The 26,357-nt window shown below is 47.8% G+C and overlaps 10 protein-coding genes across 10 annotated transcripts, besides 1 other annotated feature; 4 read left to right on the plus strand and 6 right to left on the minus strand.

The window, feature by feature from the left end:
- Positions 1-207: 207 nt before the first annotated feature.
- On the minus strand, positions 208-4,792 carry UA08_06987 (hypothetical protein; the record flags this gene model as incomplete). Its single annotated transcript, XM_020261878.1, has 3 exons — positions 208-2,658; positions 2,742-4,370; positions 4,415-4,792. The coding sequence occupies 3 exons, from the start codon at positions 4,790-4,792 to the stop codon at positions 208-210; spliced, it is 4,458 nt and encodes a 1,485-aa protein (XP_020117952.1).
- Positions 4,793-5,745: 953 nt separating this feature from the next.
- On the plus strand, positions 5,746-6,364 carry UA08_06988 (60S ribosomal protein L32; the record flags this gene model as incomplete). The annotated part of the gene is made up of 4 exons (XM_020261879.1): positions 5,746-5,792; positions 5,830-5,935; positions 6,058-6,179; positions 6,256-6,364. The coding sequence occupies 4 exons, from the start codon at positions 5,746-5,748 to the stop codon at positions 6,362-6,364; spliced, it is 384 nt and encodes a 127-aa protein (XP_020117953.1).
- Positions 6,365-7,029: 665 nt separating this feature from the next.
- Positions 7,030-8,671, minus strand: UA08_06989 (hypothetical protein; the record flags this gene model as incomplete). The annotated part of the gene is made up of 2 exons (XM_020261881.1): positions 7,030-8,391; positions 8,453-8,671. The coding sequence occupies 2 exons, from the start codon at positions 8,669-8,671 to the stop codon at positions 7,030-7,032; spliced, it is 1,581 nt and encodes a 526-aa protein (XP_020117724.1).
- Positions 8,672-9,220: 549 nt separating this feature from the next.
- Positions 9,221-9,811, plus strand: UA08_06990 (hypothetical protein; the record flags this gene model as incomplete). The annotated part of the gene is made up of 2 exons (XM_020261882.1): positions 9,221-9,294; positions 9,376-9,811. The coding sequence occupies 2 exons, from the start codon at positions 9,221-9,223 to the stop codon at positions 9,809-9,811; spliced, it is 510 nt and encodes a 169-aa protein (XP_020117723.1).
- Positions 9,812-10,177: 366 nt separating this feature from the next.
- UA08_06991 (hypothetical protein) lies at positions 10,178-10,690 on the minus strand (the record flags this gene model as incomplete). Its single annotated transcript, XM_020261883.1, has 1 exon — positions 10,178-10,690. The coding sequence occupies one exon, from the start codon at positions 10,688-10,690 to the stop codon at positions 10,178-10,180; it is 513 nt and encodes a 170-aa protein (XP_020117725.1).
- Positions 10,691-13,175: 2,485 nt separating this feature from the next.
- Positions 13,176-15,275, minus strand: UA08_06992 (hypothetical protein; the record flags this gene model as incomplete). Its single annotated transcript, XM_020261884.1, has 3 exons — positions 13,176-14,391; positions 14,463-14,617; positions 14,682-15,275. The coding sequence occupies 3 exons, from the start codon at positions 15,273-15,275 to the stop codon at positions 13,176-13,178; spliced, it is 1,965 nt and encodes a 654-aa protein (XP_020117539.1).
- An 874-nt stretch (positions 15,276-16,149) lies between these two features.
- Positions 16,150-17,340, minus strand: UA08_06993 (hypothetical protein; the record flags this gene model as incomplete). Its single annotated transcript, XM_020261885.1, has 3 exons — positions 16,150-16,708; positions 16,778-16,955; positions 17,031-17,340. 3 exons carry the CDS (start codon positions 17,338-17,340, stop codon positions 16,150-16,152), a joined length of 1,047 nt encoding a protein of 348 aa, XP_020117727.1.
- Positions 17,341-18,092: 752 nt separating this feature from the next.
- On the plus strand, positions 18,093-20,326 carry UA08_06994 (hypothetical protein; the record flags this gene model as incomplete). Its single annotated transcript, XM_020261886.1, has 6 exons — positions 18,093-18,447; positions 18,501-18,538; positions 18,595-19,014; positions 19,073-19,327; positions 19,388-19,554; positions 19,864-20,326. 6 exons carry the CDS (start codon positions 18,093-18,095, stop codon positions 20,324-20,326), a joined length of 1,698 nt encoding a protein of 565 aa, XP_020117726.1.
- Positions 19,621-19,787: a repeat region (Identified by RepeatMasker using a combination of RepBase library and repeat library created with RepeatScout).
- Positions 20,327-21,143: 817 nt separating the features above from the next.
- Positions 21,144-23,656, minus strand: UA08_06995 (hypothetical protein; the record flags this gene model as incomplete). Its single annotated transcript, XM_020261887.1, has 4 exons — positions 21,144-23,092; positions 23,151-23,365; positions 23,427-23,479; positions 23,540-23,656. 4 exons carry the CDS (start codon positions 23,654-23,656, stop codon positions 21,144-21,146), a joined length of 2,334 nt encoding a protein of 777 aa, XP_020117541.1.
- Positions 23,657-24,238: 582 nt separating this feature from the next.
- UA08_06996 (COP9 signalosome complex subunit 5) lies at positions 24,239-25,374 on the plus strand (the record flags this gene model as incomplete). The annotated part of the gene is made up of 2 exons (XM_020261888.1): positions 24,239-24,263; positions 24,341-25,374. 2 exons carry the CDS (start codon positions 24,239-24,241, stop codon positions 25,372-25,374), a joined length of 1,059 nt encoding a protein of 352 aa, XP_020117540.1.
- Positions 25,375-26,357: the final 983 nt, after the last annotated feature.

Consider the following 26,357-nt stretch of genomic DNA (forward strand, 5'->3'; position numbering starts at 1 on the left):
AATATAAAATTGACACAGACAGACCAGACAGACAGAACGCGAGAAGAGAAAGAAAAAAAAAAAAAAAAAAAAAAAAAAGACAGATGGGTATTCGATGAATGACAACTTGGAAAATCCTGACTGACCCTCTTCGATTTTACTGACATAAACATACAGATAAAGAGGCAGGCATGCAATAGTAATGAAAGGAGGGTACGATATATTTTATCATCCGCGTCTGCTCGAACGCCGTACAGGTAAAGACTGAGTTTTTGCGGATTTTCCAGGAGTAGACGGCTTTTTCGTGTGTGGACTCTTCTTCTTCGCTTCCTGTGGTGCAGGGCTTTCCTTCTCAACCTCATCTTCATCTTCTTCTCCCTTTTCCTCATTTCCGTTGGCTTCACTCATTTCCTCGTTATCGCCGTTCTCGCTACCATCGGCCGCATCACTTTCGTCATTTTCTTCTTGTTGTTCATCCTCTTGATTATACTCTGCCATCTCAAGATCGTCTTCACTACTATCTCGATCGGCATAGCTAACCTTCTTGGATACACCTCGACCGCTCCGCCTTCGCGCTGCTGCGTGGTCTTCCTCATCACCATCGAAATCAGACCCCCATTCGTCTTCGCCCCTCTTCTTCTTGCGAGGAGTCTTGGTATTGTTAGAAGTCGACGTTCTTCGGGTAACTGTAGAAGACCTCTTCCGGGCCTTTTTGGTTTCGGTCTCCCCGTTTGTATCAGCATGTTCACTCTTTCTCTTTTTGCTGGCGTTGGCTGACTGAGAAGATTTCTTTGGTCTCATCCAGGACCGCACAAGGCTATCCAGAATATCTTCGATGTCTTCCGAAAGGAAGTTTTTATCGGCAACCTCTTGTGCTTCTCTATGGCTCGCCATAGCAGCAAATAACGAGCTAGGAAGCCTCATTTTTCCCGGGTAAGTCTCAAGAATACTTGCGCCCCCAGTTGCGCCACCAATCCGGTTTTGTTGCGCATATATCTCTGCAAATCGACGAATAGTCGCCTGAGCGAGATCCGAAAGCGTGTGAAGTCGTGTCGTTATCTCATCAGACCTGCTGATGCCGTCTCTAGTTTGCTTAACCCGTTGTGACACGTGGAAGATTAACGAGATATTGTTCTCGTTTGCAACTGCAGACAGATAGAATAGAATATATCGAGCGAAGTCTGCAAGTTCAGTTGTGCGAGTCTCACTATCTTCACTAGAAGGAGGATAATCCGGATGATAAGCAAGCAATGAAAGGAGACGGGCAAACACAGATTCCATAACAGGTTGTTGTTGTTCCTTGTTGTTTTTATTGGCTTGCATTTGTCGAGAGAAGATAGCTGCCCGAGAGCGAAGCCAAGTAAGTGTGCTATCCTTCAAGGTGGTACTAGGCTCGAAAGCAAGCAGGCACGGTAGCGCAAACCAACGAACACCGAGGAAACCATTTTGCGATAATCTCTTCCGTAGTGAGTTAATGAAACCGGATCTCACGGGCAGAAGGCGGTCCTGCACAACTAAAGCCAGTGAATTGAAATCTTTCGCAGACAATATCTTATCACACGAGACATGGGAAGCAGATAACTTGGTCAATAATTTGGCAGCATCGAGACGCAAGCGAGGTTTCTGGGTGGCTGGTGTGTCTTTCTTCTTTGAGATTTCACCCTCGCCGGCAACAAGCTTATTTAAAATGCTGTAGACTGGTTCAGCAAGCTCGTGAAACTCTTCCTCAGATGTGCCATCCTTTCCACGAAGTCTATTAACAATAATTCTCAACGCCCATTGTTTGGCCTTTGTCTCCTCGTCGATTTCGTCTGACCAAGTGTATTCCGAATTAGGTTGCTTGGATCGGTTCATAAGCAGTGTTTTGTCAACTGCAATAGATGTTATTTTAGTGCTTTCAGCATCAGCTTCATTGGGCGCAAGGAGATTTAACTGTGCAAGTGTTGCTAAGCGTGTCAAAAAGTGAGTCGACCCATACTCGCAGTCTTTAACGCATTTCTGTACTAAATCCTTCGCGTACATCTCCTTCTTGTCGGCAATAGCCATGATGATCGATACGGCATGTTTTGCGGCTCGAGGAGACGAGCTGAATAGCGCATAGCTGTTCAGTGCTTGCAGGAACTTCCTTTCTTTGGGAAGTTTTTCCGGCAGCTTCTTAGCGAAGCCCGAACAAGCTTTAAGGATCTCCTCTGCTCCCAATTCATCTGGCGATTTGGCAGTCGGCGCTTGCTCTTCCAGGTCCTTGCACATCTCCTGCACTTGCGCTTCCAACACTTCGGGATTGTGTGAAGAAATTTCTTTCAGCATCTCTTGTGCGGAAGGAGCTAGGCCTTTGTCGTCCGTTCGCGAAAATTCCATGATAGCAGGAATATGGCTTCGGTTAAACACAAGTGAGCTCGAACGATAGAGTAATGGGGTGAGAGTGTCTAACAAAGACGGCGTGCTGCCACTTTGTATCCTCTTAGTAAGTTCCTTAATGGCTTTTGTAACGGTACGATAGTCGCTTTGCGCCGCCATAGCGAAGCGTATAAGCTGATAGTTCCTTCGGTCATGAGCTTTGGCAAATTTCCAAAGATCTGCGGACACACGCGCTTGATCTGGTAGCGATTTGGCTATAGCATCAACTACGCGAGTTAGTTGAGCCTTGACTCGCTCTTCATCCTTTTCTATAATGCCACCCTAGATGATACATAGACATTAGCTGACTGCGTCGAGATAAAAGATGAAAAAGAAAAAGACCACGCGAGGATTGAGGTGCCTACATTGTATTCTTCACAGGCCTGCAGATAGATAGTCAAGGCCGTCCTTAGGTTCAATTGTCGGTTCTGGAATGCAAAGAACACCTTCTTGGACTTTTCATCAAGACTCTTGATTAGAGTGAGAATCCGCTGAACACGTATTTTATCCACTGTCCCCTCCGCGTCTTTTGATTTGCTCTGTTTCGACTTGACGGGAGGATAGCTAAGAGGAAGTAGATATTCAAATTGAACTCGATCAATGAGTGCTTGAATTTCAGGATCATTCGTATAAAATGCGTCGTAAATCTTAGATGGCGCGTCTTTGAGGAGTGAAACAACTTGCTCATTGCCTTCTTCAATCTCGCCAACAGAAACCGCCCATATCTTCGCAAAGACTCTCATGGCACGATCACGTACAGCCGGTTTGCGGTCTTTAACACGCTCAGCAAGGATGGTTAATACGGAGTCGGCCGATTTAAGTCCACCACTAACGCCCAATTTGTTCACGATATCTGTGAATCCCATAGATCCAATAGATTCAACACCAGCCAGTCGAACCTTTTCATCTGCATCGCGGAGCATATTCGCTAGACTTCGGACCATATATTGCTCATCGCTTTCACTTAGGCCAGATCCACCAGCAGATGTAATCAAAATGCGTCCTATGGCGGTGGTCCATGCAGCGCGGATAGATGAAGACTTGTCTTGACGACGACTCAAAAAACTCTCGTAGGCAGATGAATGTGCCTGAGCAAAAGGCTTTGGCGCCAATGGAACCTGTAGAACATTTGGTTGAGGTACCGTCTGAGAGTAGTTCAGCAGCGTTACCGGAGGATGTTGCGCAGGGTCCATCGGAGGAGGGGGAGGAGGGCCTGATAGTCCAATACCTGCGGCAAGATCACCAAGAGTTTCCGTTGCAAGCAGGCGAAGCGACACTGACTCTGCGGACAATTCCGCCTCCAACTGCGGAATCACATTCTGCAATACATCTGGACAAGCTCGCCATAGCTCCCTAATGAGTCGATGGGCTTTCCCTAGCTCCTTGATGTCTTCAGCTTCGTCATCTGAGTCATCCAAGCTATGTCTTCTATCCATCGACGGTTTTGACCCATTTAAGATTTTAGACGGCGCAGATGCATCAATGATAACGTTATTGAAGTATTGACTGATATAACTAGTCATCTTTTCGGGGCATGCGTGGCAGATAGCTTTGGCCATATCATAAGCCGGTGGATAATCTTTAAGGAGGAGCGTATCCTGATTTGCGTCGATCTCGATCTTTTTCCCTTTCTTTCCCGATTGTTCGAAGACGCGTGGATCAACGCGAAGGAACTGCGCAATAATTATATCCACCACTTCCGGTGCCAGCGTTGGTGATTCATCGATAACAGTCACAAGCAGACGGGTCATATCGTATTCGACATTCTTCGCAATCTGTTCGCCAGTAGAAGCTTTCGAAGAACCTGACACTATATCAAAACAAGAAGAGAACAGAGGGAGAATAAGAGCATCCGGGGCATCCAAATCGGTTAAGAGGACGATGCTTTTGACCTCAGCCAGTGAATTCAATACATATATATGTTGCACGTTGTAGGCATTTGAAGGATCTGCGAGGGCTGGAATGATGGATGTGACGATGCAAGTAAATATGTCCTTTTCAACTGTTAGCACATGTTTCCCAGATAACATAACAATACCGTGTCCATGTCCTGTCGCACCTTCAATTGGTTTCCGGTAAAGGGGGCATCTGGGGCGCATAGGCGTAAAATGTCAACAATACAACTTGTGACCCAAGCTCGTACTCCCTTGTCTCTGTGTGCCAGTAGATGTCCATTGGCTAGTTCTTGAGAAACCTTTTTCAACGATCCTTTGTCGATGTCGTCCTGGTCCGCAGTCGATAACTCCTGCGCAAGGATTTGAAGACGGCTCAACAAATCAGCAACTGGAATGGCAGATTTTCCCACGCGCCATGACAGTGGCTCATTGAACCGCAACCTGTGAAGACCGCTTTGTTCCTCCTCCGGCTCAACGACTTCAGTCGTCGAGGTTAGAGATTGGCGAGTGCGCGCAGGCATCGTTGCTAGAAGAGCGGGGAAGCTGGCGCTGGATGGATTAGCGAATCATCAGATGGCCGTATTCCCCGCGTAGCAGCAAGCGGCGTAGCAGTCTGTTAAGGCGATTGGATATGGCCCCTGTGGATTAGGCCGCGATTGATTGACGAAGAGCCGCGATGCCAGGCTGGTTGACCGAGGAAAGAGAGGATGCGAGCAAAACGGAAGCAAGCTGTCCGGTCAGATAGGAAGGAAGGGCCCGACGCGTCTAGCGTGTCCGGGAGGAAAGTGGAAACCCGCAATGAAAGGAAAGCTCGCGTGCGAGTCAGTACGTCTCCCTTCCCAGCACGACTGAAGAATAAAGAACCATTCGCTGCCGGGCTTTTGGCATGGGCGTTTCGCCTTGTACTACTTACTCCTGCCCAACTTGCACGCCTACGAATCATATACTCGATCACGCGATGTTTAGAGGCGTTCTCGAGTCCTGATTGGCTGCAGCACAGAAGAGGACTAGTCGACGGCTCCAAGTCACATGCCCGCCCGTGTTGATGCCTGAGGCTCCAAATGCGCGCTCTGCCGTAACGGGCATAGTCTAGGGCACGCACTTCGCTTAGCGAGCTAGCGGAAACTGCACTCCTGCCATTTTCGAGATCTGGAAATTCGCTCCCGTCACGACAACGCTCGACGCCCAGCTAGCGACATACACGACAAATCGACGAGGTACGCTCCCAAGCAAGCCAAGCACTGTCTTGTGTGGAAGACTTCAATAAACAGCCTTTATTGACGAGATATTCTTCTTTTCACAGATGGCGGCCAAATCTCACATTCCTATCGTGAAGAAGCGTTAGTACCCGAGTCCATGGTTCTTAGAAGTTTTCGTTTGAAAGGATGCCGAAGCGAGGGAATATATCGAGCCCAGGGGAAAGAGGATTCATACAAGCGAAGTTGAGGACACGGCTGATGTGGGAGTTTTCTGAATGCAGGCACGAAGCGCTTTTTCCGCCATCAATCCGACACCTTCAAGGTATGATTGACCGGATCGTGAATACAAAAAGGGATAGCAGGACTCATTCGTTACTACAGTGTGTGCCCTCATCATGGCGCAAGCCCAAGGGTATCGACAACCGTGTCCGCCGTCGCTTTAAGGGCACCATTGCCATGCCCAAGGTACGTTTCTCGCACCCGCCGCGCCCGTTGAATCGATGACGCCAAAACGATATCGATCAATTTGCTGTCGCTGTTGAAAAGAATGCGATTATTAACGGCGCTTTTTTTTTCCTTTTCTGCAGATCGGTTACGGTAGCAACAAGAAGACCCGTCACTTGATGCCCTCCGGCCACAAGGCCTTCCTTGTCCACAACCCCAAGGATGTCGAGCTTCTCCTCATGCACAACCGCACCTACGCCGCTGAGTATGTGCCATTCTATCCGTCGCTTTTCTTTGCAGATTTATACGATTTTCGAGGATTTGACTAACAATTACAACAGGATCGCCAGCGCCGTTTCCTCCCGCAAGCGTGTCGACATTCTGGCCAAGGCCAAGGCTCTCGGTGTCAAGGTCACAAACGCCAAGGCTCGCGTTACCACCGAGTCATAAATTTGCAATGCATCATGAACAGGATATATTTCTTTTGCTTATTTTCTCCTTGTTCTTGTTTTCGCGCGTTGCAGGCTTTCCAATTTTCAAGCTTTTTTTGTCCTCGGAAAAGGATTGGGGAGTGTTTATCTATTTGAATGGGACCGTGTTGCGATTTAATGAAATTTCTTGCCAACAAAAAGAAATTTTCAAGATGATTACTTCCCATGGTCGATCTGGGAAGGATGGGAATTTAGAAAGAAAAGATTTCCTGTTATCATCGAAAGAAAAAATAAAAGCATGAGTGATCGACATAAACAATATCTTATGAGGGAACGCTCGGTCTGGGGAAATGACAACATTTTTTATACAAAACCATGATCAATGGACTCGGAGGAGTTTTATTGAGACCGGACCTTTGTTGTTTTTATATGAAAAATAAACAAGACAAGAGCATTACCTCTTCTTTTCCCCTTGCGTATTTCTCGAGTTGAGTCTCAACCCTTATCTCTAGTAGTTAGCTAGACATTCCTCGTTTGAATTTTTTGGGACTGCATTAAACTATACTATTAGATTAAAAAAAGAGAGTATCTGCATATCCAGGTATATGTTTCTTTCGCACGCGCACTGGTGTCATAATCTCATCTGATGCCATAAATAAAACTTGATATTTGGGAATGGACGCGCTATTGCTCCTGCTCGTCTGTATTCACGACCGTGGCAATATCCTGACCATTTCTCATCTTTTGGGAAAGGTTGACCAAACCAACACCACGCACAAGAGCCAAGACGTCTTCTTCCTCCTTTGTCTCTCCGTCATTGGACTTATCATTTTCTCGGGGCGAATAGCCAGTATTGAGGATCAATTCCTCCCCTTCGCCAGGCTCACGCCAATCTGGAATCTCAGTCGGTCCTTCCATGCCTTTTGGCGGAACGGCCCATGTGGGCAGAGCACTTTGGTACTTCCATTGGCCATCATTAGCGGAATATCTGACTGCGTGTAGGTATATGCCGAGTTCATGAGCACCGGGGTCTGTGTAGAGAGGTGTACCGCAGTCTTCGCAGACTTCGCCTGAAAGTTTTTCACCCTTCCGTTTGTGGTAGGCGTCGACAGCAGCTTCGTGCTCACGGTACATGATCGCTTCAACCACGTTTGGGTCTGTCTCGGGCGGTACAATAGGTGGGCATGTCAGGTGGGTGCGGTAGGCGGTTGTGTCAGGCAGTTCTGTCCTCCCCATGTTTGAGAGTCGATCAATTATGGTATCATCGTTCTCAGCGCTGTCTTCGTGTTTGCCCAGACTCGGTCCGAAGACTCGATGGTTGCAATATATGGGATCATTGGAAATTGGATATCCCAGAAACTGGAGATGGACTCGAATTTGATGCGTGCGGCCAGTCAATGGCAGGCAGTGAACAATACTGTAGCCTTCATCTTCTTGCAAAGATGACGGCGGTGTAGCCGGTCGATCTGTGTGGCCATCGCCCGTGGCTGTTGTTTCGGATTCGACGGTCTTCCGAGGCGGATAGTATGCCAATCGACGGAACTTCGTTCTGCATTCCTTTCCAGTAGCCCGCACTCTGTTCAAGCCCAGCTTCGGACTCACGGACATGATGGGCTGGTCGCAGAGCACAACGCCATCTGGAAAGCGTCCGCTAACCCGCGCCACGTACTCCTTCTGCACACCACGCTCCCGTAGTTGGGCACTGAACTTGTCGGCTGCTTCAGCTGTCTTTCCAAGGAACATCACGCCCGACGTCAATCTATCAAGTCGATTGCAGGGACGAGGTATTAGGCCCGGGCGCTCTGATTTCAAGATCTCGATAATCGAGTTGTGATAGTAGCGTCCGGCGCCATGCACTGGGATCCCGGCAGGCTTGTCGATCACAATCATACCCTCGTCTTCGTGTATAATACCTATAGGAAGGCCGGTCACAGGAGGTTCGTGTCGGTGAGTGGAATGCGAGACAATCGCGCCGTTCGGGACGACGGTATCTATAGTTGCAACTTTTCCGCTGAGGAGGACAGAGCCGGCCTCGATAGCTTCTCTCTACACTCATATTAGCGCATGAACAGGAGCAACAGCGGTGTTGAATGTCCTCAAGACGTACATAATATTCCGGAGTGCGTTCTCTAAACTCCGAGGTGAAAATGTCCAGCAGTGTCCTGCCCCGCCATCGCTGTTTACAGTACGTGTTGTAGGTATGGTAGTATGGCTTGACCCTCCGCAGGCCGCCTTCAAAGTAGTAGGGTTCGGGGGGACTGCTTGGTGTAGCGGAAGCAGTAGAGCTGCTCTCAAGAGTCATTGTTGCTGCTTCTGAGGCGGACATCACGGCTGCAGGTAATTTGCGATATCGTCCACAAGCAGAGCATCGCCATACAAAACTCAGTTTGGCTGAACGACGGCGGAATATCTGCTGATGCGATATTCACGTGTGCGGCTGTTGATATGCGATGCGCGTGTTGCAGGAGTGGGAGAGTTATTCTCTGGCCGACGCCCATGGAAAATATATTTGCATAGAAAAAAAAAAAGTTCGTGGCGGGGGAGGAGCGCCGAAGTTGTGATTCGCTACGGCATCTGGGCCATTTGCCTGCACAATATGGCATCGCAGCGTGGTATTAGCCTGTTGTTTTGTGGAGGAACCAACTACTTAAGATCCAGTAACAGTCTGTACTCCAGGAAAAACCTCAATGGCTCTCAGAAAATCCAGAAATGTCAAAACGTCAAAGTCGACGTCAATGCCGACCCTCTGATTGGCTGCAGGCGGACCTCGGCTTGCTCCAAACCCCAAAGCCGACGACGGATGGTCTTCCTCGAACATTTGTTGTTGCGCCCATCCTCGCCAAATATCATACGTAGGAAATTCAAAGTCGCAATAATGTCGGGCATAACTTCCAAGAAGCTTCGCACGCGAGGCGACTATCGCTTTCATCTCGAGTACAGAACACGATGGTACGTTCAATATGTATATATCGCCGGCGCAGTGTCTATCTATCCCTTACGCAGAAATGCATGCAATAATGCGACTAACAGGCGCATAACATACAGGTCAGATAATGACATGTACGGCCACCTCAACAACAGCATCTATGCATTCCTCATCGACTCAATAATCAACCACTATCTCATCACACACTGTGGCATTGATCCCAGCTCTTCTTCGTCTGGCGGAAGTAGCAACAACAAGCACAACCAGATTGGTCTCGTGGTTTCGTCGTATTGCGACTATTTTGCGTCAGTTGGTTATCCCGATGTTCTCGAACTGGGTCTGAGGGTGGTCAAGCTCGGATCGTCGAGTGTGATGTACGAGGTGGGAGTGTTTAAACAAAGCGAGGATGCGGTCAAAGCAGTGGGTGGTTTCACGCACGTTTTTGTTGAGCGAGACACGATGAAGCCACGAGGCGGAATGGCTACTGACATTAGAGAGGGACTGGAGAAGCTACGTGTTGGAGTGTCTCCCAAGTTGTAGATATATTGTTTACGAAGACCAATCTTACGAGGCAGGTAAATCTTGAACCCTTTTATTCTTTTCGGGTATGATTATTCATAAGTATTCATAGAACGAACCCTGCCACTCTATATGCTCTATTTCCCATTGTGCTTGGATTGAAAACCCTCCAAATCTTAACGCCATCGCTCAAATATCTAGACAGAAAACTAACATTGAAGAAACGCTCACTTTATGAGACAAGAAGAATATGCCAAAGAAACTCGCTCGCTGAACCAAAGCAAATCAAAATAAAATGAAACGAAGCGATGAAACATGATACGTTGACTCGAATGCTGCGCCGACGTCGACGTAGCAAAGATTTCGTGTATATAGTGACATCAGTAGCTACGCCACGCTACTAGTTCGAGATGCCATGGGCGAGGTCATAGGCGAGGAAGAGGCAGAGCTATCTTCGTAGGAGGTCATTCGTCGCATGATCTGGGCCTCCTTGTCGTAGCACCACTTTCGGTAGGGGCCGGGTATGAATTTTCCGCGCGAGTCCCAGCCGATCACCCATGTGAATCCGTCTTCGAGTCTGAAGAAGAGACATCTTTGCGGCTCCTCGCCTTCTCTCAACTGCACTCGGTGGTAGCGGCAGCGCTGTTCCATGTCCGAGGAGAAAAGATATTGATGGACGATGCGGCAGTAGACAACAGGTCGAGGCTGTTGCTCGTCCTCTTCAGCGCCGTCCTGTCGAATGAGGTGCCATCCTCGGTCGGGTACGTAACGGTAAGTGCCTGGCACTGGAGACTCCCAGTGTTCGTCCTTGGTTGGGTGGCCATCGACACGAGTTCCCTTTTCAAACCAGTACAAGGGACAAATAATATTTCGAAGGCATATGAAGATGTTGGGAGCCATAGCTGGAAAGCTCTTTTTGCTTTCTTTTCGGGGGTAAAAAGAGTTACACGGAGCAATTGAGTGAATCAATAAATCGATCAGTCAAGTAACCTTCCAAGGTTGGAAGTAGGTGTTTAACAGTATTGTTCGATGGTGATTCAGACGATGATAGAGGAAAACAAGGTATTTAAGGGCGAATGGCTGAGACAGCCACCGGTGTTATTGAGCGGACATGGCTGTGTGTGAAGGTGAGATAGAAGCAGTAAAGCCACAGGAATTTGTAAAAGAAGTAAGGGGAAATATATATCCCAGAAATAGCCAAGGGGGAATGAAAGAATAATTTCTTTCAAGAAACCTCAAGACTTGGCGAGAGAAATGGAATGGGCGGAAGCTGCAGGCCGGTTGGGTGTTTTATGTGCCAGCCAGCGACCTGGTAACGGCGTACTCCGTGCGCACAACAAAGATTAAAGACAAAACTGTCACCGCCAGATGGGCAGGTTACGAGCAAGCAGAAGGCTGTTCCGGAGTCCTGGGCTATTGCGAGAGCATGGTCAAATCTGGGTATTTGACTGGACGATTTGATTGCCGAAAAGAAAATACCGGTTGCCTGGCTTATATTTTATTTTTTTAACTGATTTCCAGGAAGAATAGAAGGGAAAAAAAAAAGACACGGTTTATTTATTTATTATTCGTTTCCGCGTGGTGGATCAGATTGTGCTCTGTGCGCGCTGGTCATCAAAAAATTTTTTTTTTCTCGTAAAAGTAATTTTTGGATCCGAAGTGAGTGGCTGAGGCTAGACCCTGGTCAATGGTCCGGAAGGGGAATAAGTTAAAGGTATGGGAGCGGCCCGCCAGCGACCCACTGCACCACACCAGTACGTACCTTGGCCTTACTGAACTTCCAACATTCATCAAGTCGGACCACCCACCCTGAACAGTAAATAGTACCGGAGTCAACCACCGAATTCGGGTCTTCAGGCATGAAGATGTAGTACTGTGTGCCGACGACGTTTTGAGCCCTCAAGGTACGTAGTACGAAATTCGTACCCAACATCTTTTCCCCTTTGAGCCGCCTCACACCGACTTGTAGATTTGACGCTTGAGAGGCATGTAAAGAGCATCTGACGAAACATAAGGCACATGCGGGAGCACATCCTATTGCACATTACCCGCATATATGTTTGGCTGTGTAATACGTGGTGTGGTGATTTTCGCCAAAACCAACACGTGTGTGCGGGCCCATGTTCATGCTTGCAGCGCTGATCTTGCGAGCCATTCAACTACATAGTTAACTACATACAATAATTTTCCTTTTTCTATAAACGGATTATTTCGTATCATTGTCGGACTATGTAGCATCTCACCGACAAAGAAAATTCTCTATCAGCGGCCATTTTTGCTCTTACATCCGACCAAGGAAAAGAAGAAATTACACGTATATTGATCGATTTTTCGGGGACCCAGTATCAAATGCAGTGTGACCGGAAATGAGTCAATTTCCAAGGAATTAGGATACCTAACTATCTTGCTTTGTTCCCGATATTTTTTCGCATTGCGGACCTGGCTTCAGTGTTTGGACGGTCAATGTGTACCCTGAAAGGGAGTGGTGCATCTTCCATTCCTGAGTTTTCCGCTCTAACGACAGGGAATGTCTCAATATCACACTGTCGGTGCACTAATATTATCTTTCTGACTTTCTAATGCTTATCTTCTTAAAGGTAATCCGCGGAGGCCTTTGCGATTCCGTCTTCTTGCAGATAAGCACAGCATAGTGGTTATGAGTTAACTATCTTGTTTTAGTCAGAGTACGGAGTGTCTATCATTTCTCATATACCTCCTAGCTCGTGATTCCCTGGCTCAAAGCAACAGAGCCAAGACACACCCTCACGCACAAAATATATTTGCCAAACTGCAGTAGAGAGGAACGTAGTACCAAGCATGCTCTGGTAATCCAGTAATAGCTTTTGCTAATATATGGTAGTAAGTAGTATGCGCCGCAAGAATGAGGGCCAAGCCAAGTCCATTATTCAAGGTATTGATAAATACAACTCTGGGGTCTTTGCGGGGAGAGCACCCATTTTTTGACTATCGCTTATGTGAGCTATGCGTTATTTCGTCATATCGGACGACTTTCGTCCTAAGTTTGTACTTAGTCTGTAGTTGACTACCGACTCCGTACGGAGTCTATACTCACGGAAAAATGGAGGTAGATAAGAGAATAGCCAATAAGCGCGCATTGATTGGCAGTCTCGGGAAGTGGGGGTAAGCCCTAAGCTCTCCCCGCCCGATTCTGGTGGGGCTTTCCCTGTTGCATTTGCCACATTTTGCATGTAGATCGTCAGTGACAACAATGTTGTGTATAAAACAATTAAACATTAACTATAGTCGAAGATGTGGGGAGATACATAATTTATCCGACACAATTCATCCAGTGCAGCAAGTATGCCAGTCTATTTTATCTCTGCTGTTATCGCTGAAAAAGGAAATAGAAATCAAGTACGCCCGTTCAGTGGTTATGCCTCGGCTCTTCCCATTTCTGTGCGATACGTTGATACTTCAAGGCCTCTCGTAGCACCATTCCTTCGCTGAGCTGATCAGTTTCCTTTCTGAAGATCTCTTGCCATGGGGTGTGACTCTCCGGGCCATGGTATCCACCTTGGGCCTCTAGCTTCTCCCGTCTACTCTTGAATTCGTCATCCGAGATCAAAATGTCAACTCGCCGTTTCCTAAGATCGACTCTAAGCCGGTCACCGGTCTTAAGAAGACCGAGATTACCTCCGGCAGCTGCTTCGGGACTAGCATTTAGAATGGAGGGCGAGCCTGAAGTTCCCGATTGTCTTCCATCGCCAATACAAGGGAGTGAATGAATGCCCTTTTTCAAAAGTCGACCAGGTGGGTGCATGTTTACTACCTCCGCTGCACCTGGGTATCCAAGGGGGCCGGCACCACGGATGATGAGAAGTGTCTTTTCGTCGACAGGTGTTGATTCATCTTCGATCCGCTGATGATAGTCTTCTGGCCCATCGAAGACAACAACTGCGCCTTCAAAGGCTTCAGGGTCATCTGGGTTCTCAAGGAACTTCTCTCGGAACTCCTTGGAAATGACCGAGGTTTTCATAATTGCTGAATCGAACAAGCTACCACGGAGATGGCGGAAGCCGGCATTGTCTAAGATTGGGTTTTTATATTCCTTGATGACTCGACGATCCCACGAATGCTTGCCACGAACGTTATCTGCAACAGTCCGTCCATTGCATGTGAGAACATCCGCATGAAGCTTCCCAGCATCCAGCAACTCGGCCATAATAGCTGGGAGGCCACCCGCACGGAAGTAGTCTTCTCCCAGGTATTCACCTGCAGGCTGCATGTTTAGTAGTAGTGGAACTTCGAATCCGACCTGATCCCAGTCTTCCATTGTCAGGTTAATTCCCATATGCTTAGCAATAGCCGTCACGTGGATGGGAGCGTTTGTGCTCCCTCCAATGGCTGTGTTGACGACAATTGCATTCTCGAAAGCTTCGCGAGTCATAATATCGCTTGGCTTTCTGTCTTTCAAAACCATTTCCACAATCTGCTTACCAGTCTCATACGCGTATTGTGCTCGTTCTCGGTATGGTGCTGGAATAGCCGCGGAATTGGGCAGGGCCATTCCTAATGCTTCTGCCATCGCATTCATAGTAGACGCCGTTCCCATCGTATTACAATGACCAGCGGATGGTGTCCTTTTTTTTTTCACGTCCCCGATATTAGCGTGTTCTCCCTCAGAAGTAGAGTCCCTACAAGCGGTACTTACCCAGTCGCGACATATTCGATGAACTCATCACGGTTGATCTCCCCGGCGGATAATAATTCTCGGCCTTTCCAAATCACCATTCCCGAACCTGACAAGTCTCCTTTGATATAGCCATTGAGCATTGGTCCAACATTGAGACACAAGGCGGGAATATTCTGGACGGTGACGATCATGAGTGACATGTTTTCATTGGCCAAGCCAACCCCAGATTCTACTTACCATAGTAGCCGCGGCCATTAAGCAAGCGGGCGTTGTCTTATCACAGCCTGTGAGTAGAACCACGCCGTCCAGTGGATATCCGTATAGAATTTCCACGAGACCAAGATAGGCAAGGTTTCTGTCCAGACAAGCTGTTGGTCTTCGAGCAGTCTCCTGAATGGGATGTATAGGGAACTCGAATGCGATACCCCCGGCAGTGCGAATGCCTTCACGGATACGCTTAGACAACTCAAGGTGATATCGATTACAGGGAACCAAATCGGACCCGGACTGGGCGATTCCAATGATGGGCTTTCCCGAGGCCAGCTCTTCCCTAGTCAGGCCGTAATTCAAGTATCGCTCAACATAGATCGACTCCATGGCTGGATTGACGTCAGAGCCGAACCACTTGCGGGAACGCAGTTGAACTGGACGTTCTCGCGAGGATGCTGACGATGATGCTCCATTTATCTTTAGATCTGCGAGAGTGGACTCCAGCTGCTGGGCGCGTTTTCGTAGAGCCAACAGCTCTTCCTGGCAATCCTCGATGTTGATGGGTTGCTGCGGAGCACTACATGAGCAGCCCTCGCAGCTGGTTTTCGAGCCGCAGGCCATGGTCAGCGTTTCAAAAAAACTGACTGTATGTTTCCTTAGGTCGATGCTGTCTATTCAGGAGGTGAGAAACGAAAGAAATATATAGGAAGCAACCCGCGCGCCGGTGAACATAAGCGGTTTTGAGTGAATATCTGACTGCGTGGGAGGCACGCGGGGGTTGCGGCAAATTTATATAACACTTACCTAGGGACTTATTCTCAACCCCAATGAATACCGCTTAAATAGAGGCCAATATATCTGACGAGTGAAAAACACCAATTCGAATTTTATACACACGCCCCAAACAAAGAGACGCAATATCGCACAGGTTGTCGGCGAACAGAGATGGTGAAATTGCTATACTTTCGTTGGCCGGAGACATGTCCGCGATGAACCTCGGAAATCCGGAGATGGTCCGATTTTGACTGAATCGGGGAATTAGGGCTGAACTTGCTGAACCTCAAAGCCAAATCAAACAGGAACAAGTTTAGCTATAACATTTGAGCGATTAATTTTTTTTTTTTTTTTTTTTTTTTTTTTTTGATTATTGACAGTAAATGCACAGTACAGTTAGATAGTAGGGGTGATGGGTGATGACCGTTTTTTTGATGAACACCTCCCGCAAGCTTACGTGCTTGAGTATCCCTTCGAAATTAAGAAATTAGAGACGACAAAATCAAAAATAGGATATAAAATTCATTTTGTCATGTCTGTGCATACACAATTTAACCAGAATGGAGTGGGTTCCTCAAAATCTACCAGTATGTATGAACGCCATCAGTAAACCAGCGGATGGGTTGCTATAACCCAAATGCAAATGAGCAGAAGCCTGAACGGTGATAAGCGATGTAATGCATAAGGAGAAAAGATCAAAGCACAGAAAGACGCCGTCTATCTATTGAGTCGCGCACTGCGCCGTCTCGCCGTCTTCATCATCTTCTTCCCATCCAGAACCGCCGCGAGGATCGCCTTGTCCGAACTGTTCGATATCCGCGTCAGACTCGTAGTCTACTTCATCGACAGTTTCGGCTTCAATAGGAGGTTGATTCGATTTGGGCAAGAGTTCTTTTAGTTTTTCCAATACAGCAGGACTGGGTGCCCAACTGCCATTGGGGAATTTCACATCCACAATCAGGTACAAGTCCCCTCGCGCATTGCTCTTTTTGAATGGCATGCCCTCGCCTGGTATTTTAAGGACTTGTCCCGGTGATAGCACATCGCCTGGCTTCTTGGGGTGTGTGAGCTCGATGCCTCGTCCGTCTAGATGCTTGAGAACCACGCGGGAGAAGCCGGCTAGTGCTTCGGCAAGGGTGATTTCAAGATCAGCTGTCAAATCCGGACCCGCTCGACGAAAAACTGGATGATCAGTCTCAACAAGGTGGAAAACGATGTCGCCTGGTTCCTGGTCAGGTACTTGGTCGGCTTCGCCTTCAAGAGTGACAGAATCTCCTTCCCTATAAGTCTCGTCAGTCAAAGTCTTGAAACCGTATCAGAGCATGGTAAGATCTGCTTCCACCACCTACTTGGCTCCTCGAGGGATGTATATCTCAAGCATTTTCTTCTCTTCTGTGACCTTCTTTCCTTTGCACTTCTTGCATTTGTCTTTTGGACTGAAAAAGCTTCCTTGTCCATCACACACAGTGCAAGGAGCAGTAGATGATGTTAACATCGGCCCAAGGCGAGTCAAGACTTCCTTGTATCCTGAAGAAAAGACAGTAGTTAGGCACCGTGCTAGCCAGATATTTTGACAGTCAGATCAAAAAAGAATCATCTAACCTTGCCCACCACACGTAGAGCATTCTTTAGCCGTAGCCTTCTCTTTCCCGCCTTTACCCTTACACAGTCCACATATCACGTTTTTTGTGCTGGCAAATTTGACGGTCTTGCCCTTGTAAAGATCCTCCAGTGTGACCTCGTACTTTGTCTCTTCGTTCGGACTTTTCCTAGGTTTAGGCGGGCGTCCTCCTCCGCCGTAGCCAGGCATCCCCCCCATCCCCCCCATACCTCCGAACATTTGAGCAAGTATATCGTCTAAATCAGTCCCGGCGCCCATTCCGGGATTCCCAGAACCATCAAAAGCACCCATGCCATGTGTGTCGTACAGAGAACGCTTCTCTTCATCGTAAAGAATATCATATGCCTGCTGCACCGTTTTGAATCTGATCTCCGCCGTTTCTCGCTCGGTTTCAGGAACTTTGTCTGGATGGCTCGCTAACGCCGCCTGATTTTAGATGGGTTAAATCCTAGCCGCATGCGAATAATGTGCCATCTTACTTTGCGATAAGCCTTTCGAATTTCTTCCTTCGATGCGCCGCGTTCGACTTCGAGGACCTCTAGAAGAACACAGTCAGTCCCCACATGGCAGATGGCAACTGGAATGTCTGCGCATTTAGATCTCACTATAAAGGTCAATATGGCCTGCGCCCTCCACTGTTGAGCCAAGTTAGAAAACGTTAAATAGAAGCATTTGCACATAGTTGAGTTCTCTGACGGACTTTGTTTTTGGTTTCAGTCGACCGGTGATGGTCGGGAGCGACTATTAGAAAAGCACAGCTTCACTTGAGATGCAAGGTGGCACAAGGAGGGAAAAGAAGACAACAAAATAACAAACGCAATAACCACAAAAGGCCAAAAAAACCCGGGTCATGTGTGTTGGAGAAGACAAAAACTGAAGCTTTGATAAGATATGAATCTTCAATGAGATCGGCCCCGGCGGAATTTTTTCGCGCTAAAACCGCCCGCTGCAGTCGGAGCTTTCCCTTCCAAGACGATTGATTCACTTTCACCTGCCTCTTTGTTTCTTGTGGCTGCCAACAATCACGCCTGTTGCCAAGCAGGATGATGAAACTGACAGGCCTGCGACACAGCTTTTTGCGAAAACCGCCCTCTTGGACATGTGTCCAATGTAGAGCCAATTCCTCTGTCGCATCCCGCTCCTCATCTCCGCCCTCCGTCCGCAACAACAAAAAACTTGTCCCAGACAAGCCCGCCAGGACGCGTTTTGCTCCTTCACCCACTGGATACCTGCATCTCGGCTCCCTTCGAACGGCTTTGTTCAATTACTTGCTGGCAAGACGCACTGGCGGCCAATTCCTCCTGCGCCTTGAAGATACAGACCAGAAGAGGACTATACCGGGAGCGGAGGAGCGACTATATAGCGATCTCCAATGGGCCGGCTTACAATGGGATGAAGGTAACAAGGTCGCATGGGACGAAACTTATTTCATTCATTCTGACTATGTATAGGACCCATTGTTGGGGGTCCATATGGCCCGTATCGACAGGTATGAACTCCTTACCTATTCCCGCATCTTTAGTTTGCTAAACGAACCTGTTGCAGTCAGAGAGAACATCTTTCTACCGGAAACATGCAAATGACCTCGTTCATTCCGGGCATGCTTATCGCTGTTTCTGCAGCGCCGAGCGCCTAGATATGCTTGCTAGACAGCGCAATGAAGCGGGTCTTCCGCTCGGATACGATCGCCAATGTATCGATATACCTCCTGAGGAGGCAGAAGAACGTGCCGCCAACGGTGAAACACATGTTGTTCGGTTGAAAGCTGATGGGTACCCGATGTTTAATGACATCGTATTTGGAAAGACGGGGCAGAATCTGGATGGTGGGAAGAAGCATTGGAAGACAGTCAATCGTGTATACGATGATCCCATTCTCTTGAAGTCTGATGGGAATCCTACATATCACCTGGCGAATGTCGTGGATGACCACAACATGGAGATTACGCATGTCATTAGGGGAACAGTGAGTTTTGCACCTCAAGATGTTGTACTGTGTTTTTACTGAATGTATTTGTCAATAGGAATGGCTGGCATCGACTCCAATGCACGTTGCCCTCTACCAGGCGTTCAACTGGACGCCACCTCAGTTCGGCCATGTACCCCTTCTGGTTGACCAGAATGGCCAGAAACTGAGTAAACGCGACGCAAACATTGATATTTCGTTCTACAGAGACAGCGGTATCTTGCCTTCCACGCTCCTCAACTATGCCGCTTTGTTGGGGTGGTCGCATTCGTCGAGATCCGAGGTCTTTTCACTGAAAGATATGGAGAAAATCGTACGATAGCATCTGCTGCCCTGGGGCCTTACTTTGTTCTGGTGCTGATTTTGTCTTTAGTTCACGCTGAAAATAACCAAGGGCAACACGATCGTCAGCCCAGAAAAGATGTGGTTTCTTCAGAAAGCGCACGCAAAGCGATCTGTGGCCGAAAATGGTCCTGAATTCAAACAATTGATCGACGACGTCGTTGAAGCAGTGGGCGAGAGGGGGAACATTCGAGATAAGTATGTTCATTGTCTTCTTTCTTTCTTTCTTGTTTCTTGAGCCAGCATGAAGAGATGCATGCGGGTTATAAACCTTTTGGTTGTTTCTCCTAGCACATACGACCATAGGGTGTGGAAAACAGGGCTTCCCGTCCGCTCAGCCGTACTTAAGCCACACGCCGGCCGGTTAGTAGTTGGGTGGGTGACCACCAGCGAATCCCGTCTGTTGTATGTTTTTTTTCCCCCTTTCTTTTTCGTTTTGTTTTGCCTTTTCTTTTTTGTTGTTCACTCTTTTCTTTTCGTCGGGTCGGACTAACCTTGCGTGACTAGCATATCGATCAAGGACACTGTGACATCTCTACTTCGACATGACGGTGGCCATTTCACAACACCAACTCAATTCCTGGAACGAAACTGGTCCTTTTTCTCAAAGGCTCTCACTCGTACTCCATACTCACTACAAAGCAAAGACGACCTACAACTGGGAACATCAGAATCTCCCATCTCCGTTCTGCACACCGTGGCCACAACCCTAACCCTTGTTCCCGAAAGCCACTGGAATGTCGAAACTCATCGTACAAATCTGGACTCCCTCCAGTATACCAACAAGGCTTTTAAAAAGGAGCTTTACAGCTACCTTCGTTGGGCTCTTCTTGCCGGCGCATCTGGCCCGGGAGCTCCACAGACAATGGAGATACTGGGAAGGAACGAAACCATACGACGACTGGCGGAGGCTAGAGAGTCGAATGGGATTGATGGGAAAACACGAAGGGGGAGGATAAAATTGCATTAATCATATACTAGCTAGACGGTTTCTGATTTTGTAAGATAGATAGATAGACAGACAGACAGACAGACGAAGGCTGTAAAAACATCTATATCCATAGACATGGACGAACATATCGATACATTTTCAACCCGTTGTCTCTTTTTCTCTTAGACTAGTTATATCTACTCAGACTACTACGGCGATTGATTAGTTACAATTAACCCGGCTTCTTTCCCGAGAATGACAACTAAGTAGGTAGCAAATAACGACAAGGAAGAAAGAGCCTACGATTAAGTGTTCGGAGGAGTTAGGTGATCAGGTTAGAAGTAGATTAAATAACATCGAAAGACACTGTACAGAAGAGTCCCAAAAAGCATAATTACTTGAGAAAAGATAGAAACAAGAAATAGAAATGAAAACCTAAAGGTAGAAATCAAAGAGAACAAGAGGTATACCACACGCGCCCCAAGAAGAGTACAATGAAAATAATGAATACACATGAATCAAAGCGGGAAACACAGACATACCAATATTGACGAGAAGAGAAGGAAGAAGGTCCATGCTAAAAGGAAGAGGAATTAGGGTGGTTGAAAAGAACAAGGCCGCAGGTGCTCGGTTCCAGGGAGACTCCATTACCCAAGTTACGCCAAATTAATAAACATCACGACCGGAGAAGGTGATGTTGATATTGAAAATGTGGAATGATTCGGATGATGAAATTTGTCTACCGGATCATAAGTCATACGATCATTATCAATGCCAGAAAGGAAGCGTGAATCATGGATGGTCATGAAGTTCGTATATCATCGGTGAACGTTGTTTGAGTAGCGGTTCCGTGAGTTCAGTACGGATCTAAATCATCAGTCCAGCCCCCGTCACTCCCTTCAATTCTAAGTAACTGGCCGTTATGTTCAAGAAATTGCTCGTCAGACCCCACTGTACGGATTCCTTTCATCTTTTTACCGATGAGGGACTCCTCGCGTTGATCGTCCGGAGCTAGGCGTTTCCCATGAGCTGCACGAAGTTTAGCATAATAGACATCACTGGCATCAGCTTCCGGCTCTGAGACATCATCATAGGTTTCCCAGTTTTCAGATCCTGATGTAGCCGTCTGAACAGTCGAATTCGAGATTTGTCTCAATGCTTGAGGAGCAGCAGCAGTAGGCGGCGGCGGTGGCTGACGGCTCAAGTATGGATTCTCTGGAGGGTACGCCATCTCCCTAGATGCTAATGACTGGAGAGACTGAGAAGAGCTCTGAGAGCTCATTTCAGCTCTGCTTCGTGACAGGGAGGAATGATTCATGAATGATCGTTGCTGCCTGTCATCATAGACATCTTCAAGAGAAACGGGACGGACACTTCGAGTAGACATTACGCTTTCACTTCGTGAAGGCTCCATAATGTAACTTGGAGCGGTGGTTTCTTCATTTGGATCAATGAAGAGGTCGCGCATTTTTGGTGGTGGAGCACGCGGTGGTACCTTTCCTCGCATTGTGTTGGAAGAATAGGAGGTTGGCGGAGGACGACGTTCAGGAGAGTTGTTTCCGTGGGGCATGTTACTTAGCGGAACACGAGCAGGGATCTTCGAAGGGGATTTGACCTGTGGTTGAGTAGGAAAGGAGGGTGCTTGTGGTGGATTGCGTCGCATAGTGCCAGTTGGTGTCTTGGTTGCAGAAAGTGGCGGACCACCTCTAACCGATCCGGCACCGTTGATAGATGCTTGCTTAAACTTACTAGCACTTTGCGGGGGTCCAGATGGTGTCTTGGATCGTGGTGGGATTTTAGAAGGCACGGGCGTAAGCTCGTCGAGATACCTTTCTCCATGGATCAGGAAAGGTCTGCCGTATTCGTCCTCCCATTTCCCTAGCATCCTTCGTAAATCAGCTTCAACCTTCGGCAGCTCTTTTGCAATCCGCTTGCGCATTTTCTCTTCTCGGAGAAGCTTTCCGGGGTCGCGTTTCTCTCCCTTGTTTCCACGAGCCATGAGGCGTGATGCATCTTGGCTCGAGGCTGCAAGAGTGTCTCGCTCTGAGATCAAGGTTTTGTGTTTGGTGACGAGATCGAGCGTGGGAGCGCGCTGTTCTCTGATGGCCTCGAGCCGGGCAATCTCGGCTTCGTGCGCTTCTAACAAGGCGTCGCTGTAGACATCAGAAAAGGCAGGTGTAAAGTCTAACATCTCTTCTTCGGAGTAGTATAAGCCATCCCACAGCTCCTGTAAGCGACATCGTGCATCTTCAACAAATAAATGCAGATTCTGTCGCTTGAGTTCATCTAGCCTGGCAAGTTCCTCTTCAAATTCATTGATTGTGCGGAGACCACAGCCACGATTAGCGGCAAGGAATGCTTTTTGATCACGCTCGTCAACTCCAAGTCGTTCCCACAAGTTTTCTACCGATGCTTTTAAATCTTTCAACTTCCTTTCGCGGTGCCTTTTCTCATCTAAGAGCTTTTCGCGCTTCCCTTTAAGGTTAGCGAGATCGGTGTCGTGCAAACCAAGCTGCTCAGGAGCCTCGCGGTAGTACTTGACAATGGTGGAATCTGTCTGCGCCTGTGGAGTTCCAAGCTCGGCCCATAATTTGATGATATCTTCGGAAGTCACTTTCACTAGGTGGACTCGTTTGTTGTATTCTTCGTAGACGCGGGTGAACTCATTATCTAATGCCGTAACATAAGAGGGAGACAGATCAAAGTTGGGAGGAATTGATGCGTTGGGGGCTGTTGGTGGCAGGGCAATTTTCACAAAGGATGCCTCCAAATGTGACGAGTAGGACTCGAGAGCTTCGACCAATTCTGTAGGATATTAGCGTGGGCATTCACCTATACCACAAGAAGGAAAGGTTCAACTGACTTTTTACTTGCTCATAACGTTCGCGATGCAGTCTGCTTATGGCAGTGTACTTTTCCTTTAGCAAAACGATACAGCGATTTAGCGGAAAAGTGACTTGAAGATCGCTATCATCAAGTTCATATTGTCCATTTGCTTTCTCGTCATCAAGGGATGCTTCCATTTGTTTTATTGTTTTAACAAGGCGCTGGGCTTCTGTAATCATCTCATCTTTCTCACTGTGTAGGTATGGCCCTTTAGCAAGGGCGTTTGTTTTTGTTTTCCGTAGGTTTGACTCACGTGTTGACAATACGTAGATGATTGTTCAATGTATCTGATAAAGCTGCGAAGAGCTTCAGGCCAATTGTTAGACATGGGACTTCATAGTCAGGCAAGAAAGTCGGACAGCTTACTTCGGTTTCGCGGGCTTCCCGGTCATGATTGGGTACTCCAATATCGTCGAATATACCGTGCAGCTGGTTGATGATGTTGTTGACCTGGGTGGTCAGGTAGCCCGTGTCGACCGACATAGCCACGGTGGTGAGGAGCAGTCACAATCCTTTGTGTATCTTCGACGCAGAAATACAGCACGAAACAAGGAAGGTTTTGGCCAGCAAAGAAAAACACAGAGTGGCTGCCACTGCAGCGGCCGTCTAGGAGAGAGACAAAATGGTGGATCGCGAATAACGTAAGGGACTCGTTCGTAAACAGATGCTGGGATTGCTCAGAGCAAGTTGAGGTCCATGTGGAGGGGTGGGAAGCGATTGACTCCAGCGATGCGATGGGAATAGCAGCAAACAAAAGGAGCGCGACACTCGCTCGAGATGGCGATGATGCTTTGCTCACGGCAGGGCAAGTGCGTGCTTTGCCGCTGTTACCAGGGCAACTACCCGCTGCCGCTCCGTTGCTGCCTCAGGTGTCGCAGATCTGGGCGTTTCCCCCCCCCCCCACTCGACTTGCTCCACTTCAACCTAACAACGTTGCCTATGAAGCTATCATATCAATCATTTCTACTGCTACAGTGCTAGCGCTCCTAGTCCTTGGTTGAATTCGGCTTTTGCTGCTACAAAGAGTCTTGCTTGGTCTGATCTTCAGCAGACTTCTCATTCGCAATGCAGGCTGCACAGCAGTCGTGGGGTATGATCAGCAGCTATCTATCTTCAATGACTTATTGGTTTGCCTAAGCTGACTGTCGTCTCGGGCACGACGAGCAGAATTCGAGAATGTCGTCCAACTCGTAGATCCCAGGCGTGACGCCCTCTACCGATATGACGCAGCAGCTCACAACGCCCTCTCGGACACCAAGCCGTGGAGCAGCAACCCGCGATATTTTAAGAACGTCAAGATCTCCGCCGTGGCTTTGCTCAAAATGGTCATGCATGCGCGCTCGGGGGGCTCATTAGAAGTCATGGGTCTCATGCAGGGCTATATTGCTGCCGAAACATTCGTTGTCACGGACGCCTTCAGACTACCCGTGGAAGGTACAGAAACCCGAGTGAACGCACAGGGGGACGCAAACGAATATATGGTGGAATATCTACAGTCGTGTCGCGATTCAGGCCGCATGGAGAATGCAGTTGGCTGGTATCATAGTCACCCGGGATACGGATGCTGGTTGTCCGGTATCGACGTTTCGACTCAGTCCATGCAACAAATGAGCGACCCTTTCGTGGCTGTCGTGATCGATCCGGATCGTACCATCTCTGCTGGCAAAGTTGAGATTGGTGCCTTTCGCACATACCCAGAAGGCTATACGGCTCCAAAGGAGGCCGCCGAAGACGATGAATACCAGAGCATACCGCTGAATAAGGTTGAGGATTTCGGAGCGCACGCATCTCAATATTATTCCCTTGAAGTATCACATTTCAAGAGTACACTAGATACACAGCTACTTTCGCTTTTGTGGAATAAATACTGGGTGGCAACACTGAGTCAAAGCCCACTGTTCACCACCAGGGACTACGGGAGCAAACAAATAATGGATCTCAGCCAGAAAGTGAAGAGTGCGGCGCGGGCAATTGGTGGAGGTGGCGGAGTCGGAGGAGCAGATGGTAGTGCTACTACTATTGTTACTGGTGGTGGCGGTGGTGGTGTTGCAAGTAGGAGCAACCCGGTGAAGGATCAACAGATAGCCAAAGTTGTCCGAGATGGACATCGGATTGTCGCCGAGGAGGTCAGTGGCCTGGTAGCTGCCGATATCAAGAAGGGACTTTTTCAGAATTTCAGAGAGACTTCAACTAGTACCTAATATTAGACACGTTAAGTCTCGAAATAGAACTAATGATTATTACGCACGTGTACACTGCACAGGAGCTCTGTCTTGCTATGTCTCGGTTGTGTTCTTGTCAAAAAGTACTTTCGCCTTCAAAGCAAAGGGGGAAAAGAATATAAAGAATACACCAAACAGTGGGTATAAAAGATATTGAAACAAGTCATAACATGACATTCATAATATCCCTGCTACCATATAATCCAATACCAAAACCAACCGATCATCCCAACGCCCAAACCTCCAACGTGTTTTCCTAGGCATATGGCATGAAAAATCGATCATAAGATGATGCACAAGAAGCGAATTTCATATCCCAAAAAGCCAATATTGACCAAAGAAGTGAACATGATATGTGCGTAGACATGATAGAGTCAATATGTGCATATATATGAAGAGTAGTCTCAAAAAAAAGGGGTCATGAGTATAAAATGCCCAGCGACAACAAGAAGTATGTACAAGATTTAATAATCAAAATCAAAACTAAGAATTTCACGCATCACCAATTACCGAGACTCGTTCCTATTGATCCACCAGAGCATGTGATTTAAAAGAAGACCCGGCCAGATCAAAGAAGATGGTGGGGAGACGTCGGTGGATATCTTTGCAGGCATTTGTTTAAAACCTCCACTTGCAAGGAGCAAAAGGGTTATCAAGGCAGCAGGCTCATTGTAGGATCCGTCATAGAGAAGACGGTGAGCAAAAACTTGTAATGAGATCGGCTGGGCGGTGTGCGGCGAGCCGAGATTTCCCCGATTAGGAATATTTTAACGCCCTAACGTGGTCAGCGTTGCACGCAACGTTCACTCGGGAAGGTTTATTCGGCGCGCTGATCAAGTACCGGGCCCAATCGCCCCACGACCGCCCGCAGAGTCGCCCATTACTTGTGTGTCGTGACTCGTGACCCGTGGGCACACAAAGTTGAAAGCAGCGAACGAAACAGTCTCCACTGAAGGATCGCT

The sequence above is a fragment of the Talaromyces atroroseus genome (assembly GCF_001907595.1).
Source record: "Talaromyces atroroseus strain IBT 11181 chromosome Unknown scaffold_10, whole genome shotgun sequence".
Lineage (NCBI taxonomy): Eukaryota > Fungi > Ascomycota > Eurotiomycetes > Eurotiales > Trichocomaceae > Talaromyces > Talaromyces atroroseus.